The 20,547-nt window shown below is 52.2% G+C and overlaps 1 protein-coding gene across 2 annotated transcripts; it reads right to left on the bottom strand.

Annotated features, from left to right (window-relative positions):
* Positions 1–638: 638 nt before the first annotated feature.
* On the bottom strand, positions 639–19,742 carry LOC144485966 (uncharacterized). Of its 2 annotated transcripts, none has more exons than XM_078204040.1 (3): positions 19,576–19,742; positions 16,707–17,148; positions 639–3,616 (listed from the first exon to the last, which is right to left on the bottom strand). In XM_078204040.1, exons 2-3 carry the CDS (start codon positions 17,064–17,066, stop codon positions 1,010–1,012), a joined length of 2,967 nt encoding a protein of 988 aa, XP_078060166.1. In that variant the 5' UTR covers positions 17,067–17,148; positions 19,576–19,742; the 3' UTR covers positions 639–1,009. The 2 variants fall into 2 exon arrangements, with proteins under 2 accessions (XP_078060166.1, XP_078060168.1); XM_078204042.1 differs by having other exon boundaries at positions 16,715–17,148; positions 19,576–19,644.
* Between the last annotated feature and the right edge of the window lie 805 nt (positions 19,743–20,547).

Raw genomic sequence — 20,547 nt, 5'->3', positions numbered from 1 at the left:
ACCTGAAGCAGAGAAAATGCAGGTGGGAGTGCACACCCCAGTTTGTAGATCCAGTTTGTGAGGATTTAAAAGGAGACTGGAAGATTTGCCCAGCTTGGAGCGAGAGAGAAGTCGAAAGGCAGTTCTGAGACTAGAAATTATATGGCTCAGTAAGTGAAAAGGAAGCAAGCCAGCAGGATCTGAGAATAACTGTAGATCATTTAAGAGGCAGCGTAGTCTATAGCAGCAGTGGGGGAATTTTTGATCGTGATAAAAATTAAATGGGGAAATTGCTTTTCTGTAATTTAAAGTTGCCCGAAAAATGAAAATAGCACTCAGCCCAAGTTGTAAAACGTGAAATCTTGGTGTGTCATTCTTTCAGATACTAAAAAAAGGTCAAACTTTTTTTAAAATGTCATCCGCTATAGAAATCCAAACAGGTGGTGGTGAGCCCCGGCTCCCAGGGACACTGTTGAACTAACATTCACCTTTTCACACACAAATTCAAGGGCTTTACCTTTTATACAAGTGAGGTTGGGATTAGATGATATGTGAATGTTTATTTTGGGGGGGGGGGCAGGGTTTGTGATGCTGAGGGGAGGATTAATCAGCAAGCTTGGCACTTTTGACAGTGACGAAATGAAAAGACCCGGACACAGTTCAAGAACAACATTTCTATTTCAGACATAACAGCATTAACTGGATCCCAGTCACCAACACTACCTGGGAACGACTTCACAGGCCAGCAGTACATTTCAGTTCAAACCAGCAGAAAAAAAAACACCTCTTCAAATCTACATCATTTGCCTTATAAACTTTTGTAAATTTACATATTAATGTCCCCCCCTCACCTTTCCCCTCGTCTCCATCCCCTTTCCCAGCGAGCCGGGGTAGAGGTTTCCACATTTAGCATTTGGATTCAGGGCTCAACTTCTGCAACAGGAGATTTCCCGGATAACCCAGAAGGTCAAGCAATCAGGATGCCCTCTCCCTCCCAAACCCACTTCACCCTCGCCCCAGCCAGTCCGTTCTATACAAAGGCATCGACTTGGATGTTGTCGTCCAGGGTGGCCTGGTAGATCTCGATGGTCTCCACAATCGTGGTGGGAATAGCCTCGGTGGACTCGATGATTGCGAAGGTCTCGCCGTATTCAGTGCACACGATAGTTTGCTCCATGTGGGTGCGGCGGTGGCTGCGCAGGTTGGATGGGGTCTTGAAGCTCTTGCCACACTTGGTGCAGGGGTGCGGCCTTTCGCCGGTGTGGATGCGGCGGTGGTCCAGCAGATGCATGGACTGCACAAACCCCTTGCCGCAGGTCTCACACTTGTACGGCCTCTCGCCGGTGTGAGTGCGCCGGTGTTCCCGCAGGTGGTTGGACTGTTTGAAGGCTTTGCCGCAGTCTGTACACTTGAAGGGCCTCTCGCCTGTGTGGATGCGACGGTGCAGCAGGAGGCTAGAGGAGGAGCCAAAACGCTTGCCGCAGTCATGGCAGTGGTAGGGCCGCTCGCCAGTGTGCCGGCGCTCATGCAGGGTCAGGTTGGTGGTGCTGGTGAACGTCTTGCCGCACTGGCTGCAGCCAAATGGCCTCTCACCGGTGTGGGTCCGCTCATGCAGCTGCAGGTTGGCCAAGGAGTTGTACCGCTTGCCACAGTTGGCACACTCGTAGACCTTGGCACAGCGACCGGAGCAGCGGTGCTCCTCCAGCTTGGAGCCGTCGACAAACTGCCGGCCGCAGTCCGGACACCGGTGAGGGATCTCCCCGGTGTGCATCAGCCGGTGCAACTCCAGGCGCCGCTGCCGGGTGAAGCCCTTGCCACAGTCTGCGCACTTGTAGGGCAGCTCACCGGTGTGGCAGTAGCGGTGCACCATCAGCTTGGAGGCTCGGCCAAAGGCCTTGGGGCAGTCAGGGCACTTGAAGGGCAGGTCGCCAGTGTGTATCCGCCGATGTTGCTGCAGATTGGAAGACTGGGCAAAGGCACGCTCGCAGAAGTCACATTTGTATGGCCGCTCGCCCGTGTGGATCTGGTGGTGCCGCATCAGGTTGGCCAATGTGGTGAAAGTTTTGCCACACTCGGCGCACTGGAAAGGCCTCTCGCCCGTGTGGGTGCGCATGTGATTCTTGACGTGCACTGGCTTGCGGAACGCCTTTCCGCACACTTGGCACTTGTGCCGCCGCTCACAGTTATGCAGGCGGCGGTGCCGGAGGAGCTGGGATTGTTTGCCGAACTCCTTGCCGCAGAAACCACACTCGTAGACTAGAACGGTGCTGGGCAGAGCCTCGGGGGTGGCCTGAGGGGCATCAGGCATTTCCTGGCGCGGTTCTGCCGTTTCCGGAGTCTCCACCACCTCTGTGACCAGCTTCTTCTCACTCTCCTTTTTAACCGGGACAGCAGCCTTGCCAGCAGCCACTGCTGAGGAGTGCGTGCGACGGTGGTAAAGGAACTTGGTCATGTTGCTGAAGGCTTTGCCACACTCGGAACAGCGATGGAGTGGGTCATCAGTATGCAGCCGCCGGTGTTGCACCAGCGCCACCTCGGTGCTGAAACCTTTGCCACAGTCAGTGCACAAGTACAGCACCTCCCCCTTGTGGCTGCGCAGGTGTTGTTCCAGCGATGAGGCCTTCTTGAAGGAACGTTTGCAGTCAGGGCAGTCGTGTGCTCGGCTCAGGTGTGTCTTTTGGTGCTGTAGGAGGCGGCGGGCGGTGGTGAACATCTTGCCACACTCGGCACAGTCCAGTGGCTGACCCTTGCTGCAAGTCTGCTGCTGCTGCACCCTCTCATCCTTGCAGGTGGCACAGGGAGCGGGCACCCCCTCAACATTGGCAGGATGGCCAAAGGGCTCCTGGAGCTGAGACCTGACATTAGTTTGTAGCCCTGTGGGATCAGGCTTGGAAAACCCCTCATTGCCATTGACCTGTGCCCCTTCAAGTTCCACCAGGGCCATTGCACTCTCGTAGGAATGATCCCCTACAGCCCCTGGGACCACATCCGAGTCTCCCACAGCTCCCTGACTGCCCATAACTCCAGGGACACTCTGCAGATTGGAGGTGCCCTGCCCAGTGCTGCCCAATGCCAGGGAGTCAGGAAGCGGACAATGACTCTCAATGCAGGGGCCGGAGCTGCCGACTGCCTCGGGTCTCTGGGCATCGCCCTGGGTGACAGGCGGGGGTGAAGGATGTTCAGAAAGGGAGGCTGAACATTGGGGTGGGCCCTCTTCGCAGCTCAGTGTCACGGTGTCAGAAGGCAGGCTGTGGATGGCGAGCTCGCGGGAGTGGGATACCTGGTGGATGAGGAGCTGCTGCAATGCAGTAAAGGAGATGTTGCAGTCCGGGCACAAGTACTGCGGCACGCTCTCTAGCACCACCTGTGTTTCATCGGTGACTTGGCTCTCGGGCACTGGGTGGTCAGCGTTCTCGGGCCCAAGGGCCTTGGTATGCAAACCCTGATGCTGCAGGAACTCCTCCATGGTGCTGAGTAACTGGCCACATTCGGAGCACTGCTGCAGCTGCTCCCCAACAAACAGCTCGTGCAACTGATCACCCGCCTGAACCCCGAACTCCAGGAATTCAGCGTTGCCGTGCTGCTGCTTACTATGCATCTGCTGGTGAGACAGAGCTTCCCCAGAGCTCAGGAAAATCTGGATGCAAAAGAACAGAGAGAAATGTGAGAAACTAGCAGCAAAGAACTCATCCAGTAACCATACCAAAATCCGTTACAAACATGTGCAAGCTACACACCCAGAGTAACACTGTGCCAAATCTCTCATCCCACTCACTGTCCTCTCACCAGTTTATAAGTTATTTACAGCTCAGTGCTAGAGACAGACTTGTCCCCACCAGTACTATACCTGTGTTGTACAGTGACAGAAACATAGAAAATAGAAGCAGGAGTAGGCCATTCAGTCCTTCCAGCCTACTCCACCATTTATTTTGATCATGGCTGATCATCAAATTCAATATCCTGATTCGCCCCTTCCCCTTATATCCCTTTAGTCCCAAGAGCTACTGCTTTCTATGGTAGTGAATTCCACATATTCACCACTCTCTGGGTGAAGAAATTTCTCCTAAAAGATCTACTCCTTATCCTCAAACTATGACCCGTAGTTCTGGACTCCACAACCATCAGGAACATTCTTTCTGAATCTACCCTGTCTAATCCTGTTAGAATTTTATAAGTTTCTATGAGATCCTCTCTCACTGCTAAACTTTAGTGAATACAATCCTAACCAACTTAGTCTCTCCTCATATGACAGACCTGCAATCCCTGGAATCAGTCTGGTAAACCTTTGCTCTACTCCCGATATACATTCTTCAGATAGGGATACAAAAACTGACAATATTCATAGAATCATAGAAACCCTACAGTGCAGAAAGAGGCCATTGGGCCCATCGAGTCTGCACCGACCACAATCCCACCCAGGCCCTACCCCCATATCCCTACACATTTACCCACTAATCCCTCTAACCTACGCATCTCAGAACACTAAGGGGCAATTTCAGCATGGCCAATCAACCTAACCTGCACATCTTTGGACTGTGGGAGGAAACCGGAGCACTCAGAGGAAACCCACGCAGACACGAGGAGAATGTGCAAACTCCACAGACAGTGACCCAAGCCGGGAATCGAACCCAAGTCCCTGGAGCTGTGAAGCTGCAGTGCGAACCACTGTGCTACCGTGCCGCCCCCCACTGTGCTACCGTGCCGCCCCCCACTGTGCTACCGTGCCGCCCCCCACTGTGCTACCGTGCCGCCCCCCACTGTGCTACCGTGCCGCCCTCACCAACACCCTATACAATTGCAGTAAAACATCCCTATATTCGAATCCTCTCGCTTTGAAGGCCAACGTACCATCTGTCTTCTTTACTGCCTGTTATTACTTTCAGCAACTTAAGTATCCACCTCTCCCAATTTACACCCATTCAAATAATAATCTGTCTTCTTATTAACATAAGAACATAAGAACTAGGAGCAGTAGGCCATAGAAACATAGAAAAACTACAGCACAAAACAGGCCCTTCGGCCCACAAGTTGTGCCGAACACGTCCCTACCTTCTAGACCTACCTATAACCCTCCATCCTATTAAGCTCCATGTACTCATCCAGGAGTCTCTTAAAAGACCCTATTGAGTTCACCTCCACCACCACTGACAGCAGCCGATTCCACTCGCCCACCACCCTCTGTGTGAAAAACTTACCTCTAACATCTCCCCTGTACCTACCCCCCAGCACCCTAAACCTGTGTCCTCTCGTAGCAGACATTTCCACCCTGGGAAAAAGCCTCTGAGAATCCACCCAATCTATGCCTCTCAACATCTTATCCTTCGTCTCTCCAAGGAGAAAAGACCAAGCTCCCTCAGCCTATCCTCATAAGGCATGCCACTCAATCCAGGCAACATCCTTGTAAATCTCCTCTGCACCCTTTCAAGCTTTTCCACATCCTTCCTATAGTGAGGCGACCAGAACTGAGCACAGTACTCCAAGTGGGGTCTGACGAGGGTCTTATATCGCTGCATCATTATCCCCGGACTCCTAAACTCAATCCCTCGATTGATAAAGGCCAGCACACCGTACGCCTTCTTAACCACCTACTCCACCTGCGGGGCCGATTTTAGAGTCCTATGGACCCGGACCCCAAGGTCCTTCTGATCCTGTACAGTACTAAGAGTCTTTCCCTTAATATTGTACTCCTTCATCCCATTTGACCTACCAAAATGGACCACTACGCATTTATCTGGGTTGAAGTCCATCTGCCACTTCTCCGCCCAGTCTTGCATCCCAGCTATGTCCCTCTGTAACTTCTGACATCCCTCCAGACTATCCACAACCCCACCAACCTTCGTGTCGTCGGCAAACTTACCAACCCATCCCTCCACTTCCTCATCCAGTTCATTTATGAAAATGACAAATAGCAAGGGTCCCAGAACAGATCCCTGGGGCACACCACTGGTGACCGACCTCCAATTAGAAAAAGACCCATCTATTCACACTCTCTGCCTCCTTTGGGCAAGCCAGTTCTGGATCCACTGGGCAGCAGCCCCTTGGATCCCATGCCCTCTCACATTTTCTAGAAGCCTTGCATGGGGGGACCTTATCGAACGCCTTGCTAAAATCCATATAAACCACATCAACGCCTTCCCTTCGTCAATGTGTTTAGTCACATTTTCGAAGAACTCCACCAGGCTCGTAAGGCACGATCTGCCCTTGACAAAGCCATGCTGAGTATTCTTGAGCATACTAAACCTCTCTAAATGCTCATATATCCTGTCCCTCAGGATCTTCCCCATCAGTTTACCAACCACTGAGGTTAGACTCACCGGTCGGTAATTACCTGGGCTATCCCTATTCCCCCTCTTGAAAATAGGAACCACATCCGCAATCCTCCAATCCTCCGGCACCTCTCCCGTCTCCATTGATGACGCAAAGATCATCGCCAGAGGCTCTGCAATCTCTTCCCTCGCCTCCCACAGTCACCTGGGGTACATCTCATCCGGACCTGTCGACTTATCTATCTTGATGCCATTCAAAGATTCCAGCATAACCTCTTTCTTAAAGTCCACATACTCAATCCTTTCAGTCCACCCCACTCCCGCAGTACATCCACCCAGGTCCTTCTCCTCTGTGAAAACCGAGGCAAAATACTCATTGAGCACCTCTGCCATTCCTACTGGTTCCGGACAGACTTTCCTGCCTTCACCTTTTATAGGCCCTATTCCTTCACGTCTCATCCTTTTACTCTGTACATATTTATAGAACGCCTTAGGGTTCTCCTTAATCCTACCTGCCAGGGCCTTCTTGTGACCCCTTCTGGCTCTCCTAATTTCCTTCTTTACTCCCTTCCTACAAGCCGTATACTCTTCTAAATCCCTATCTTCGCCGAGCTCTCTGAGCCTTTTGTACGCTTTCCTTTTCTTCTCGACTAGGTCCCGCACAGCTTTCGTGCACCACGGTTCCTTTAACCGACCAACACCTCCCTGTCTGCTCGGAACGTTGTCCTGTAGAACTGTCGACAGACATTCCTTGAAAAACTGCCACCTCTCTTCAGTACATTTCCCCGAGAATACCTCCTTCCAATTTACTCCTCTAATTTGCTGTCTAATGTCTTCATATTTCCCCTTACTCCATATAAACACTTTCCATCTGGCCCCTCAAGTCTGCTCCGCCGTTCAAGAAGATCATGGCTGATCTTTTTGTGGACTCAGCTCCATTTACCCGCCCGCTCACCATAACCCTTAATTCCTTTACTGTTCAAAAATTTATCTATCCTTGCCTTAAAAATATTCAATGAGGTAGCCTCAACTGCTTCACTGGGCAGGGAATTCCACAGATTCACAACCCTTTGTGTGAAGAAGTTCCTCCTCAACTCAGTCCTAAATCTGCTTCCCCTTATTTTGACGCTATGCCCCCTAGTTCTAGTTTCACCCCCCAGTGGAAACAACTTCCCTGCTTCTATCTTATCTATTCCCTTCGTGATCCTTATATGTTTCTATAAGATCCCCCCTCATTATTCGGAATTCCAATGGGTATAGCCCCAGTCTACTCAGTCTCTCCTCATAAGCCAACGCTCTCAACTCCGGAATCAACCTAGTGAATCTCCTCTGCACTCCCTCCAGTGCCAGTATATCCTTTCTCAAGCAAGGAGACCAAAACTGTACACAGTACTCCAGGTGTGGCCTCACCAGCACCTTATACAGCTGCAACATAATCTCGCTGTTTTTAAACTCCATCCCTCTAGCAATGAAGGACAAAATTGCATTTGCCTTCTTAATTACCTGCTGCACCTGCAAACCAACTCCTTGGGATTCCTGTACAAGGACACCCAGGTCTCTCTGCACAGCAGCATGCTGCAATTTTTTACTATTTAAATAATAGTCCAATTTGCTGTTATTCCTACCAAAATGGATGACCTCACATTTACCAACATTGTACTCCATCTGCCAGACCCTCGCCCACTCACTTAGATTATCCATATCCCTTTGTAGACTTTCAGCGTACTCTGCACACTTTGCTCTTCCACCCATCTTAGTGTCATCTGCGAATTTTGACACACTACACTTGGTCCCCAACTCCAAATCATCTATGTAAATTGTAAACAATTGCGGTCCCAACACTGATCCCTGAGGCACACCACTAGTCACTGATCGCCAACCAGAAAAACACCCATTTACCCTCACTTTTTGCTTTCTGTTAGTTAACCAATCCTCTATCCATGCTAATACATTACCCATACTATGCACCTTTATCTTATGTAGCAGCCTTTGGTGCGGCACCTTGTCGAATGCCTTCTGGAAATCCAGATACACCACATCCACAGGTTCCCCATTGTCCACTGCACATGTAATGTTCTCAAAGAATTCCACCAAATTAGTCAAACATGACCTTCCCTTCATGAACCCATGCTGCGTCTTACCAATGGGACAATTTATATCCAGATGTTTTGCTATTTCTTCCTTGATGATAGATTCAAACATTTTCCCTACTACAGAAGTTAAGTTAACCGGCCTAAAGTTAACTGCCTTTTGTCTACCTCCTTTTTTAAACAGTGGCGTCACATTTGTTGTTTTCCAATCTGCGGGAACCACCCCAGGGTCCAGTGAATTTTAGTAAATTATCACTAGTGCATTTGCTGCTTCTCCCGCCATCGCTTTTAGTACCCTGGGATGCATTCCATCAGGATCAGGAGACTTGTCTACCTTTAGCCCCATTAACTTGCCCAACTCTACCTCTTTCGTGATACTGATAGTTTCTAGGTCCTCACCTGCCATAGCCTTCCTGTCAGCAATTTTTGGCGTGTTTTTTGTGTCTTCCACTGTGAAGACCGACACAAAATACCTGTTCAATGCCTCAGCCATTTTCTCATTTCCAGTTATTACATCCCCCTTCTCATCCTCTAAAGGACCAATGTTTACTTTCGCCACTCTTTTTCGTTTTATATATTTGTAGAAACTTTTGCCATCTGTTTTTATATTCTGAGCTAGTTTATTCTCATAATCCATTTTACACCTTTCTTTATGGCTTTTTTCGTGGCTTTCTGCTGACCTTTAAAGATTTCCCAATCCTCTTGGTTCCCACTAGTCTTTGCCACTTTGTATGCATTTGCTTTCAATTTGATACCAAAGTGGACAACCAAGTGGTTTTAGGATTGAAGGTGGATAAATCTCCAGGGCTACTTCCTTAATTACTCTGGGATGACGATTTTCAGGCCCTGGAGATTTATCCACCTTCAATCCTAAAACCATATCTCTACTAATACTGATTTCCTTCAGCTCCTCACTAAAACCTGTTTCGCTCAGAATTTCTGGTACATTATTCAGATCTTCCTTTGTGAAGACAGAAGTACGAATTTAGCTCCACGGCCATTTCTTTCTTCCGTCATTAATTCTCCCGTTTCTGACTGTAAGGGAGCTACATTTGTTTCTGTCAATCTTTTTCTCTTCACATACCTGGAGAAATTTTTACAGTTAGCTTTTATGTTCACCACTTCCTATCTTCATACCCTATTTTCCCCTTCTTAATCAATCCCTTTGTCCTCCTTTGCGGAACTCTCATGTCTATTGTTTTTTCTTGTCAATTTATAGGCTTCTTTGAATCATATACTATATCCAATTTCCCTTGTAAGCCATAGTTTAGCCACAGTTCCCTTACCACTCTTGTGCAAAACAGGATTAAACAACTTTTGGAGTTGACCCATGCGTTCCTTAAATGCCTGCCATTGCCTGTACATTCCTTTCAGCAATGTTTCCCAGTCCATCAGAGCCATTTCATATCACATATCATCAGAATTACCGTTATTGAGATTCAGGACCTTGGTCACAGAATCAACTACCTCACTATCCAGCTTGACAAAGAATTCTATCATATTATGGTCATTCATCCCCACGAGTTCTCTCACAGACCTGTCCCCACCAGTACCCTGCCTGAGTGTTATACAGTGACAGACCTGGTCCACCAATACTGTCAATATCCTCATGTTATACGGCAACTAACTTGTCCATTCCATTGTATTAGTGTCAGACTCATCCCCACCAGTACTAGAACCAGGTGAACCCCAGTATTACACAGTGACAGATCTATTCCCATCAGTACTGTACCCATTGTGATAGTGTCAGACCCGTCCCCACCAGTACTATAACCAGGTGTATACAGTGGCAGATCATCCCCACCAGTACTATAACCAGGTGAATACACTGATAGACCCGTCCCCACCAGTACTATAACCAGGTGTATACACTGACAGACTCGTCCTCACCAGTATGGTACCCATGTTATACAGTGACAGACCTATCCCAATGAATACTGTAACCAGTGTGACATAGTGTCAGATCTACCCCCACCAGAGTTGTACTCAGGAGTAGACAGTTACAGACATGTCCCCACAGTGCTGCATCTGTGTTACACAGTGACAGATCCATCCCCACCAAAGCTGTACCGGTGTTATACAGCGAGACCCATCCCCACCAGTAAAGCACCCCAGAGTTATGCAGTAACAGACCCATCCCCAACTGTGACATGTGCTCCGTAACCAAATTGTACCCCAGTGTTATACAGTGACAGACCTGTCCCCATCACAGTACGCCAGTGATACAGTGAAAGACCTGTCCCCATCAGTATTGTACCTATGTTATACAATATCAGACCCGTCCCCACCATTATTGTACCAAGTGCAATAGTGACAGACCTGTCCCCATCAGTACTATACCCCAATGCTAAATAGTGACAGATCTGACCATACCAGTACTGTACCCCAGTGTTATATAGTGACAGGCTGGTCTCCACCCATACTGGGGGCAGCTTGGTGGCACAGTGGTTAGCACTGCTACCTCAAGCACCAGGGACCTGGGTTCAATTCCGGTCTTGGGTCCAATTCCGGTCTTGGGTCACTGTCTGTGCGGAGACTGTACGTTCTCCCTGTGTCTGCATGGGTTTCCTCTGGGTGCTCCGGTTTCCTCCCACAGTCCGAAAGACGTGCTGATTAGGTGCATTGACCATGCTAAATTCTCTCTCGGTATACCCGAACAGACGCTGGAGTGTGGCGACTAGGGGATTTTCACAGTAACTTCATTGCAGTGTCAATGTAAGCCTACTTGTGACAATAATAAACTTTAAACTTTTTTAAAAAGACTTTACAGTCCCCCAGTGTTAAATAGCGACAGATCAGACTCCACTAGTACTCTACTTCAGTGTTATACAGAGACAGAACTGTCCCCACCAGCATTTCACGCCAGTGTTCACAGTGACATACCTGCCTCAGCAGTACTGTACCCATGTTACACAGTAGCAGACATGTTTCAACCAATAACTGTACCCTAGTCATAGAGTCATAGAGGTTTACAGCATGGAAACAGGCCCTTCGGCCCAACTTGTCCATGCTGCCCTTTCTTTTTTAAAACCCCTAAGCTAATCCCAATTGCCCGCATTTGGCCCATATCCCTCTAATACCCATCGTACCCATGAAACTATCTAAATGCTTTTTAAAAGACAAAATTGTACCCGCCTCTACTACTACCTCTGGCAGTGTCATATAGTGACAGACCTGTTCCCAGCAGTACTGTACACCAGGCTTATAGTGACATAGCCGTCCCCACCGGTACTGTACCCACGTTAGACAGTGTCAGATCCATTCCCACCAGTACTGTACCCATGTTACGCTGTTACAGACCTGTTCCAACCAGTACTGTATCCCAGTGATATAGTGACAGACCCGTCCCCTACAGTACTGTACCGCAGTGTTATAGTGACAGCCGTCTGCACCAGTACCATACCTGTGTTATACACTGACAGACCTGTCCACACCAGTACTATACCCTTGTTATTTAGTGACAGACACATCCCTACCAGCACTATACTCCAGTGTTATACAGTGACAAGCCTGTCCCCACCCAAACTATAACCCAGCGTTATACAGTGACAGGCCTGTCCCACCAGTACAGTACCCGATGGATATACACTGTTATACACCTGTACCCACCAGTATTGGAGCCGCGGTACACAGTGACAGAACTGCCCCCACCAGTATTGTAGCTGTGCTATACAGTGACACACCTGTATGCACCCGTACTGTACCCCAGTGTTACACAGTGACAGAGCATCCCCATGACTACCGTTCCTTAGTGTTATGTAATAAGACCATAAGACATAGGAGCAGAATTAGGTCACTCGGCCCATCGAGTCTGCTCCGCCATTCAATCATGGCTGATTTTTTTTTCTCATCCCCATTCTCCTGCCTTTTCCCTATAACCCCTGATCCCCTTATTAATCAAGAACCTATCTATCTCTGTCTTAAAGACACTCAATGACATGGCCTCCACAGCCTTGTGCAACAAAGAGTTCCACAGATTCACCACTCTCTGGCTGAAGAAATTCCTCCTCATCTCTGTTTTAAAGGATTGTCCCTTTAGCCTGAGGTTGTGCCCTCTGGTTCTAGTTTTTCCTGGTTTATTTGGTAGCACAAACTTTCGGAGCATCGCTCCTCCTTCACTCACCTGAAGATGGAGCGACACTCCGAAAGCTTAAGCTTATGGACTTTATCCTGGTGTTGTGAGACTTCTTACTGTCTTTACCCCAGTCCAACGCCGGCATCTCCACATCTAGTTTTTCATACCAGTGGAAACATCCTCTCCACGTCCACTCTATCCAGGCCTCGCAGAATCCTGCAAGTTTCAATAAGATCCCCCCTCATCCTTCTAAACTCCAACACATACATACCCAGAGTTCCTCATACGACAAGCTCTTCACTCCAGGGATCATTCTTGTGAACCTCCTCTGGACCCTTTCCAAGGCCAGCACATCCTTGCTTAGATATGGGGTCCAAAACTGCTCACAATACTCCAAATGGGGTCTGACCAGAGCCTTATACAGCCTCAGAAGTACATCCCTGCTCTTGTATTCTAGCCCTCGACATGAATGCTAACATCGCATTTGCCTTCCTAACTGCCGACTGAACCTGCACATTAACCGTACGAGAATCTTGAACAATGACTCCCAAGTCCCCTTGTGTTTCTGACAGACAGACCTGCACCCACCAGTACTGTACCCCAATGATATACAGTGACATACCCATCCCCACCCATACTGCACCACAGTGGTATAAACTGACAGTGCTGTATCCACCAATGTAGTACCCCAGTGTTATACAGTGACAGACCTGTCCACATCAGAACTGTAACTTTGTTATAGTGATGGAACTGTACACACCAGTATTGTACCCTAGTGTTATATAGTCACAGACCCGTCTCCACCTTACTGTACCCGTGTTCTAAAATGACAGACCTGTCCTCACCAGTATTGTACCCCAGTTATCTAGTGACAGACCTGTACCCACCAACACTGTGCCAGTATTATAGTGACTCACCTGTCTCCACCAGTTATGTAGCCATGCTATACAGTGACACACCTGTACCCACTAGTACTGTACCCCAATGATATAAACTGACAGAGCTGTGTCCACCAATGCAGTACCCCAGTGTTATACAGCGACAGACCTGTCCACACCAGTACAAGTGGCATGGTGGCACAGTGGTTAGCACTGCTGCCTCACAACATCAGGGACCTGGGTTTGATTCCCGGGATGGGTCACTGTCTGTGTGGAGTCTGCATGTTCTCCCCGTGTTCCCATGGGTTTCCTCTGGGTGCTCGTTTCCTCCCATAGTCTGAAAGATGTGTTGGTTAGCTATATTGACCACGCTAAATTATCCTCAGTGTACCCGAACTGACGCCGAAGTGTGGCGACGTGGAGATTTTCACAGCAACTTCATTGCAGTGTTAATGTAAGCCTACTTGTGACACTAATAAACTTGAATTTGAAACAGCACAGTAACCGTGTTATACAGTGATTCACGTGTCCCACCAGTACTGCACCCGTGGTACATACTGATAGGCCCAGCCCCACCAATACTATACCCGTGTTATACAGTTACAGATCATCCCAACCAATACTGTACCCAGTGTGAAACAGTCAAACACATCCCGACTAGTACTGTACCCCAGTGATAGGCCTACTGCATTCAAGCTGTATCCCAGCGTTATACAGTGACAGACCTGCTGCCACCAGTACTGTGTTATACAATGACAGATGCATCCTACTACTCCTGTACCACAGTGTTATACAGTGACAGACCTGGCCCCACCCATACTATACCCCAATGTTATATAATGACAGACCTGTCGCCACCAGTATAGTATCCCAGTTTTAGTGATAGACCTGTACACACCAGTACTGTGAGAGTGTTATACAGTGAGACATCTGTCTCCACCAGTACTGCATCCCAGTGTTATAGTGACAGACCTGTATGCATCAGTACTGTACCCCAGTGTTATATAGTGACAGACTTGTATGCATCAGTACTGTACCCCAGTGTTATACAGTGACAGACCTGTATGCACGAGTACTGTACCCCAGTGTTAGATAGTGACAGACCTGCATGCATCAGTACTGTACCCCAGTGTTATACTGTGACAGACCTGTATGCATTAGTACTGTACCCCAATGTTAAATATGACAGACCTGTCCCCACCAGTACTGTACCCCAATGTTATACAGTGACACACCCGTCCTCATCAGTACCATACCCATGTTGTACAGGGGCAGACCAGTACCCAACAGTACTGTATCCCAGCCCTCTACCCACCAGTCCTGTACCCCAGTGTTATACAGTGACAGAACTGTCCCCACCAGTCCTGTACCCCAGTGTTATACAGTGACAGAACTGTCCCCACCAGTCCTGTACCCCAGTGTTATACACTGTATAACTCGGGGACCGCACCAATGCCGTCCCAGTGTTATGCAGTGACAGCTCCGTCCCCGTGTTATGCAGTGACAGCCCCGTCCCCGTGTTATGCAGTGACAGCCCCGTCCCCGTGTTATGCAGTGACAGACCCGCCGCCGTGTTATGCAGTGACAGACCCGTCCCCGTGTTATGCAGTGACAGACCCGCCGCCGTGTTATGCAGTGACAGACCCGTCCCCGTGTTATGCAGTGACAGCCCCGTCCCCGTGTTATGCAGTGACAGACCCGCCGCCGTGTTATGCAGTGACAGACCCGTCCCCGTGTTATGCAGTGACAGACCCGCCGCCGTGTTATGCAGTGACAGACCCGTCCCCGTGTTATACAGTGACAGACCCGTCCCCGTGTTATGCAGTGACAGACCCGTCCCCGTGTTATGCAGTGACAGCCCCGTCCCCGTGTTATGCAGTGACAGACCCGCCGCCGTGTTATGCAGTGACAGACCCGTCCCCGTGTTATACAGTGACAGACCCGTCCCCGTGTTATGCAGTGACAGACCCGTCCCCGTGTTATGCAGTGACAGCCCCGTCCCCGTGTTATGCAGTGACAGCTCCGTCCCCGTGTTATGCAGTGACAGCTCCGTCCCCGTGTTATACAGTGACAGCTCCGTCCCCGTGTTATGCAGTGACAGCCCCGTCCCCGTGTTATGCAGTGACAGACCCGTCCCCGTGTTATGCAGTGACAGACCCGCCCCCGTGTTATGCAGTGACAGACCCGTCCCCGTGTTATGCAGTGACAGACCCGTCCCCGTGTTATGCAGTGACAGACCCGTCCCCGTGTTATGCAGTGACAGCTCCGTCCCCGTGTTATACAGTGACAGACCCGTCCCCGTGTTATGCAGTGACAGACCCGCCCCCGTGTTATGCAGTGACAGACCCGTCCCCGTGTTATGCAGTGACAGACCTGTCCCTGTGTTATACAGTGACAGCCCCGTCCCCGTGTTCTGCAGTGACAGACCCGTCCCCGTGTTATGCAGTGACAGACCCGTCCCCGTGTTATGCAGTGACAGACCCGCCCCCGTGTTATACAGTGACAGACCCATCCCCGTGTTATAGTGACAGACCCGTCCCCGTGTTATGCAGTGACAGACCCGTCCCCGTGTTATGCAGTGACAGCCCCGTCCCCGTGTTATACAGTGACAGACCTGTCCCTGTGTTATACAGTGACAGCCCCGTCCCCGTCCCCGTGTTATGCAGTGACAGACCCGTCCCTGTGTTATACAGTGACAGACCTACCCCCATGTTATACAGTGATAGACCTGTCCCCACCAGTACTGTACCTCATTGCTATAGTGACAGACCTGTCTGCACTAATACTGTATCCGTGTTATTTACAGTAACAGCCCTGTCCACACCAATAGTGTACACCTGTGTTATACAGTGACAGAGCAGTCCCTACCAGTACTGTACCCATGTTTGCAGGGACAAACCTGTACCTACCAGTACTGTACACCAGTGCTATAAAGTAACAGCCCCGTCCCCACCATTACTGTACGCGTGTCATAGAGACAGGCCTGTCTCTGCCAATGCTGTACCCCACTGATATACAGTGACAGGCCTGTACCCACCAGTATTGCACCCAAGTGTAATACAGTGACAGACCTGTCCCAGCCAGTTTTCTTTTCAAATGCATTGGCAACAGCATCTCAATATTTACTCCAACAAGCACCTTTGCTTATATTATGCACCGCAATTGAAACTACCGAACCATCTCTGCTTCCTGGAGAAGTCCGCAGCTACACCAGTCTCTCCACATGAAAGAGGTGCCTAGCCCCTGATAAATCACTTCCACAAACTCTCTCCCGTGCCCTTCCATCCGTCCAAATGCATTATTTGGATTTGTGTTTCTGGGGATTGTTTTTCCCCCCCCCACCGTTTCTGGGGGGGTTTTCCCCTGTCTCGCTGAGTGTAGGCCACAGTTCAAGTGAAGAGAAAATGCTCAGACTGACCTGCTTACATTCTGAACATTCGTAATGATGGGTTCCCTCGGCCAGGCTGAAGCTGCCAATCTCCAGCTTCCCGCAGACTAATCCGTCCTTGGCGTGCAGTCCCTGGTGCTCGAGCAGCTCCTCGGCTGTGTTGAGCAGCTGCCCACACTCCAAGCACTGGAACTGGTTTTCCATCTCGCATATGCCATGTGTCAGCTCCAGCTCCTTGATCTCCGACTGGGCCAGCTCGGGGCACACGTACACATGGAGGCCCACATGTGTCTGCTGATGGAGCAGTACCTCCTCCAGAGTGTTGTAGAGCTGCCCGCACTCCGAACACATGTACTGGTGTTCGATCACCACGCTGCTCTCCGTCTCCATTGGTGTCGGCCTGAATTCCCTCCAAACACCGCTTTCTTCAGCCAGACAGGGAGCTGCCTGTAGACCCAGGAAACAGCATGACCTGCAAGGAAATGAAGATGTTCAGATTGGGGCTACCTCCCCCGTCCCTCCCCCACTCCCAAAACCCCCTCCCACTCCTCCTCCTCCTCCCCTCTCCCAACCCCCCCCCTCCCCCCCTCCCCCCCCCCACTCCCACACCCCCCATCCTCCTCCTCCCCCCCACCCCTTCCTCCTCCTCCCTCCCCACCCCCCATCCTCCTCCCACTCCCACCCCCTCCTCCTCCCCCCTGCCCCCCCTTCCCCTCCCCTCCCGCCCCCTCCTCACGCCCCACCTCCTCCTCCTCTCCATCTCCTCCCCCAATCTCCCCCCCCTCCTCCCCCAATCTCTCCCCCCTTCCTCCCCCCAATCTCTCCCCCCCTCCCCCACCCAATCTCTCCCCCCCTCCCCCACCCAATCTCTCTCTCCCCCCCCAATCTCTGTCCCCCCCCTCAATCTCTCCCCCCCCTCACTCCCAATCTCTCCCCCCTCCCTCCCCCCCAATCTCTCCCCCCTCCCTCCCCCCCAACCCCTCTCCCCCCCACCCCCCCAATCTCTCCCCCCCACCCCCCCAATCTCTCTTCCCCCCCACCCCCCCAATCTCTCCCCCCCCATCCCCCCAATCTCTCCCCCCCCATCCCCCCCATCTCTCCCCCCCACCCCCCCAATCTCTCCCCCCCAATCGCTCCCCCCTCCCCCCAATCTCTCCCCCCTTCCCCCCAAATCTCTCCCCCCCCATCTCTCCCCCCAATCGCTCCCCCCTCCCCCAAATCTCTCCCCCCTCCCCCAATCTCTCCCCCCTTCCCCCCAAATCTCTCCCCTTCCCAATCTCTCCCCCCTCCCCCCAATCTCTCCCCCCCTCCCCCCCAATCTCTCCCCCCTCCCCCCCAATCTCTCCCCCCCGCCAATCTCCCCCCCGCCAATCTCTCCCGCCTGCCAATCTCTCCCCCCCGCCAATCTCCCCCCCGGCCAATCTCTCCCCCCCGCCCCCCGCCAATCTCTCCCCCCTCCCCCCCCCCCAATCTCTCTCCCCCCTCCCCCCCAGATCTCTCCCCCCATCCCCCAATCTCTCCCCCATCCCCCAATCTCTCCCCCCATCCCCCCAATCTCTCCCCCCTCCAATCTCTCCCCCCCTCCCCCCTCCAATCTCTCCCCCCTCCCCCTCCCCCTCCCCCCCTCCAATCTCTCCCCCCTCCCCCCCCAATCTCTCCCCCCTCCCCCATCCCTCCCCCCCAATCCCTCCCCCCCAATCTCTCCCCCTCCCGCCCAATCTCTCCCCCCCGCAATCTCCCCCCCCGCAATCTCCCCCCCCTCCCCCCCGCAATCTCCCCCCCCTCGCACCCGCAATCTCCCCCCCCTCGCAATCTCCCCCCTCCCCCCCCCTGCAATCTCCCCCCCTCCCCCCCCCTGCAATCTCCCCCCCTCCCCCCCCTGCAATCTCCCCCCCTCCCCCCCCCCTGCAATCTCCCCCCCTCCCCCCCCCGCAATCTCCCCCCCCCTCTCCCCCCCGCAATCTCTCCCCCCCCTCCCCCCCGCAATCTCTCCCCCCCCCTCCCCCCCGCAATCTCTCCCCCCCCTCCCTCCCGCAATCTCTCCCCCCCCCTCCCCCCCGCAATCTCTCCCCCCCCTCCCCCCCGCAATCTCTCCCCCCCCTCCCCCCCGCAATCTCTCCCCCCCCTCCCCCCCGCAATCTCTCCCCCCCCTCCCCCCCGCAATCTCTCCCCCCCCTCCCCCCCGCAATCTCTCCCCCCCGCAATCTCTCCCCCCCCTCCCCCCCGCAATCTCTCCCCCCCCTCCCCCCCGCAATCTCTCCCCCCCCTCCCCCCCGCAATCTCCCCCCCCCTCCCCCCCGCAATCTCCCCCCCCCAATCTCCCCCCCTCCCCCCCGCAATCTCCCCCCCCTCCCCCCCGCAATCTCCCCCCCCTCCCCCCCGCAATCTCCCCCCCTCCCCCCCGCAATCTCCCCCCCTCCCCCCCGCAATCTCCCCCCCTCCCCCCCGCAATCTCCCCCCCGCAATCTCTTCCCCCTCAATCTCTCCCCCCCCAATCTCTTCACCCCCAATCTATTTCCCCCCCCCAATCTCTTCCCCCCACAATCTTCCCCCTCCCCCAATCTCTCCCCCCCACAATCTTCCCCCTCCCCCCAAATTTCTCCCCCCCAATCTCTCCCCCCTCCCCCCCAATCTCTCCCCCCTCCCCCCCCAATCTCTCCCCCCTCCCCCCCCAATCTCTCCCCCCTCCCCCCCCAATCTCTCCCCCCTCCCCCCCCCAATCTCTCCCCCCTCCCCCCCCCAATCTCTCCCCCCTCCCCCCCCAATCTCTCCCCCCTCCCCACCTCTCCCACTCTCGGGTAGCTCCCTCTCACTCCCCCCCTGGTTTTCTCCTTCTGTCTCCCTCCCGGTTTCTCTATCTCTCTCTGTATAATTTTCTATTTGATGATATTTTCCTCACTCTGCTCTCTCTGCCACCGTTAAACCTCCGCCCAAGCCGCGCTCCCATTGGCCGCCGCCCCGGGGCCCCCAGGAGCCAATTGGCGGCTCCCGTACTGCCGCGCGGCGCTTGCTGGGAGGTGGACATCCGGTGGCAGAAACTGCAACTCCCAACAGGCTTCGCGGCCCAGAGCTACGTCACATCCGCTTTCCGGCTGCTTAGTTAGTGGGGGAGGGGTGAGTGGGGGAGGTGCTAGTTGGATGCGGTCGGTGGGGGAGGGGCTAGTTGGATGCGGTCAGTGGGGGAGGGGCTAGTTGGATGCGGTCAGTGGGGGAGGGGCTAGTTGGATGCGGTCGGTGGGGGAGGGGCTAGTTGGATGCGGTCGGTGGGGGAGGGGCTAGTTGGATGCGGTCAGTGGGGGAGGGGCTAGTTGGATGCGGTCGGTGGGGGAGGTGCTAGTTGGATGCGGTCGGTGGGGGAGGTGTTAGTTGGTTTGGGTCGGTGGGGGAGGGGTCAGATCCCCAGCTCCAGGCATTAATTACAACAGGGGGACATGCCCCCAGGTGAGTTTAAAAGCCCCATCCAAAGTGTTATGATGACGACGAAGGCCACAGAGAATCACTGAAAGATCATCAAGATATCATCGATTGATCGATCAGCAGTGGTTCAGCAATAGATCATTAATAGATCAATTGATCATCAATATATTAGCAATGGATCAGCAATAGATCAGCTTGATCCTCGATGGATAAGCAGTAGAACATTGCTAGATCATTAATCATTGATCATCGATAGATCAATGATTTAGCAATAGATCATCAATAGGTGATGGGGGATAGTACAGAATTCTTAGTATGAGGCCCTTCACTTTAGTTTTACTATGATAAGTAGACTAGGTTAAGGTAATTATAAAATGCCTTTTTTATATATATATGAACCAATAATAGAACATTAAAGAAAAAAGAAAGGGACAGGAGAGAGTTTTATTAAGCC

This window comes from Mustelus asterias, unplaced genomic scaffold (assembly GCF_964213995.1).
Source record: "Mustelus asterias unplaced genomic scaffold, sMusAst1.hap1.1 HAP1_SCAFFOLD_255, whole genome shotgun sequence".
Taxonomy (NCBI): Eukaryota; Metazoa; Chordata; class Chondrichthyes; order Carcharhiniformes; family Triakidae; genus Mustelus; species Mustelus asterias.
Note: the sequence above shows the minus strand (reverse complement) of the source record. Positions and strands in the feature narration are given on the sequence as shown.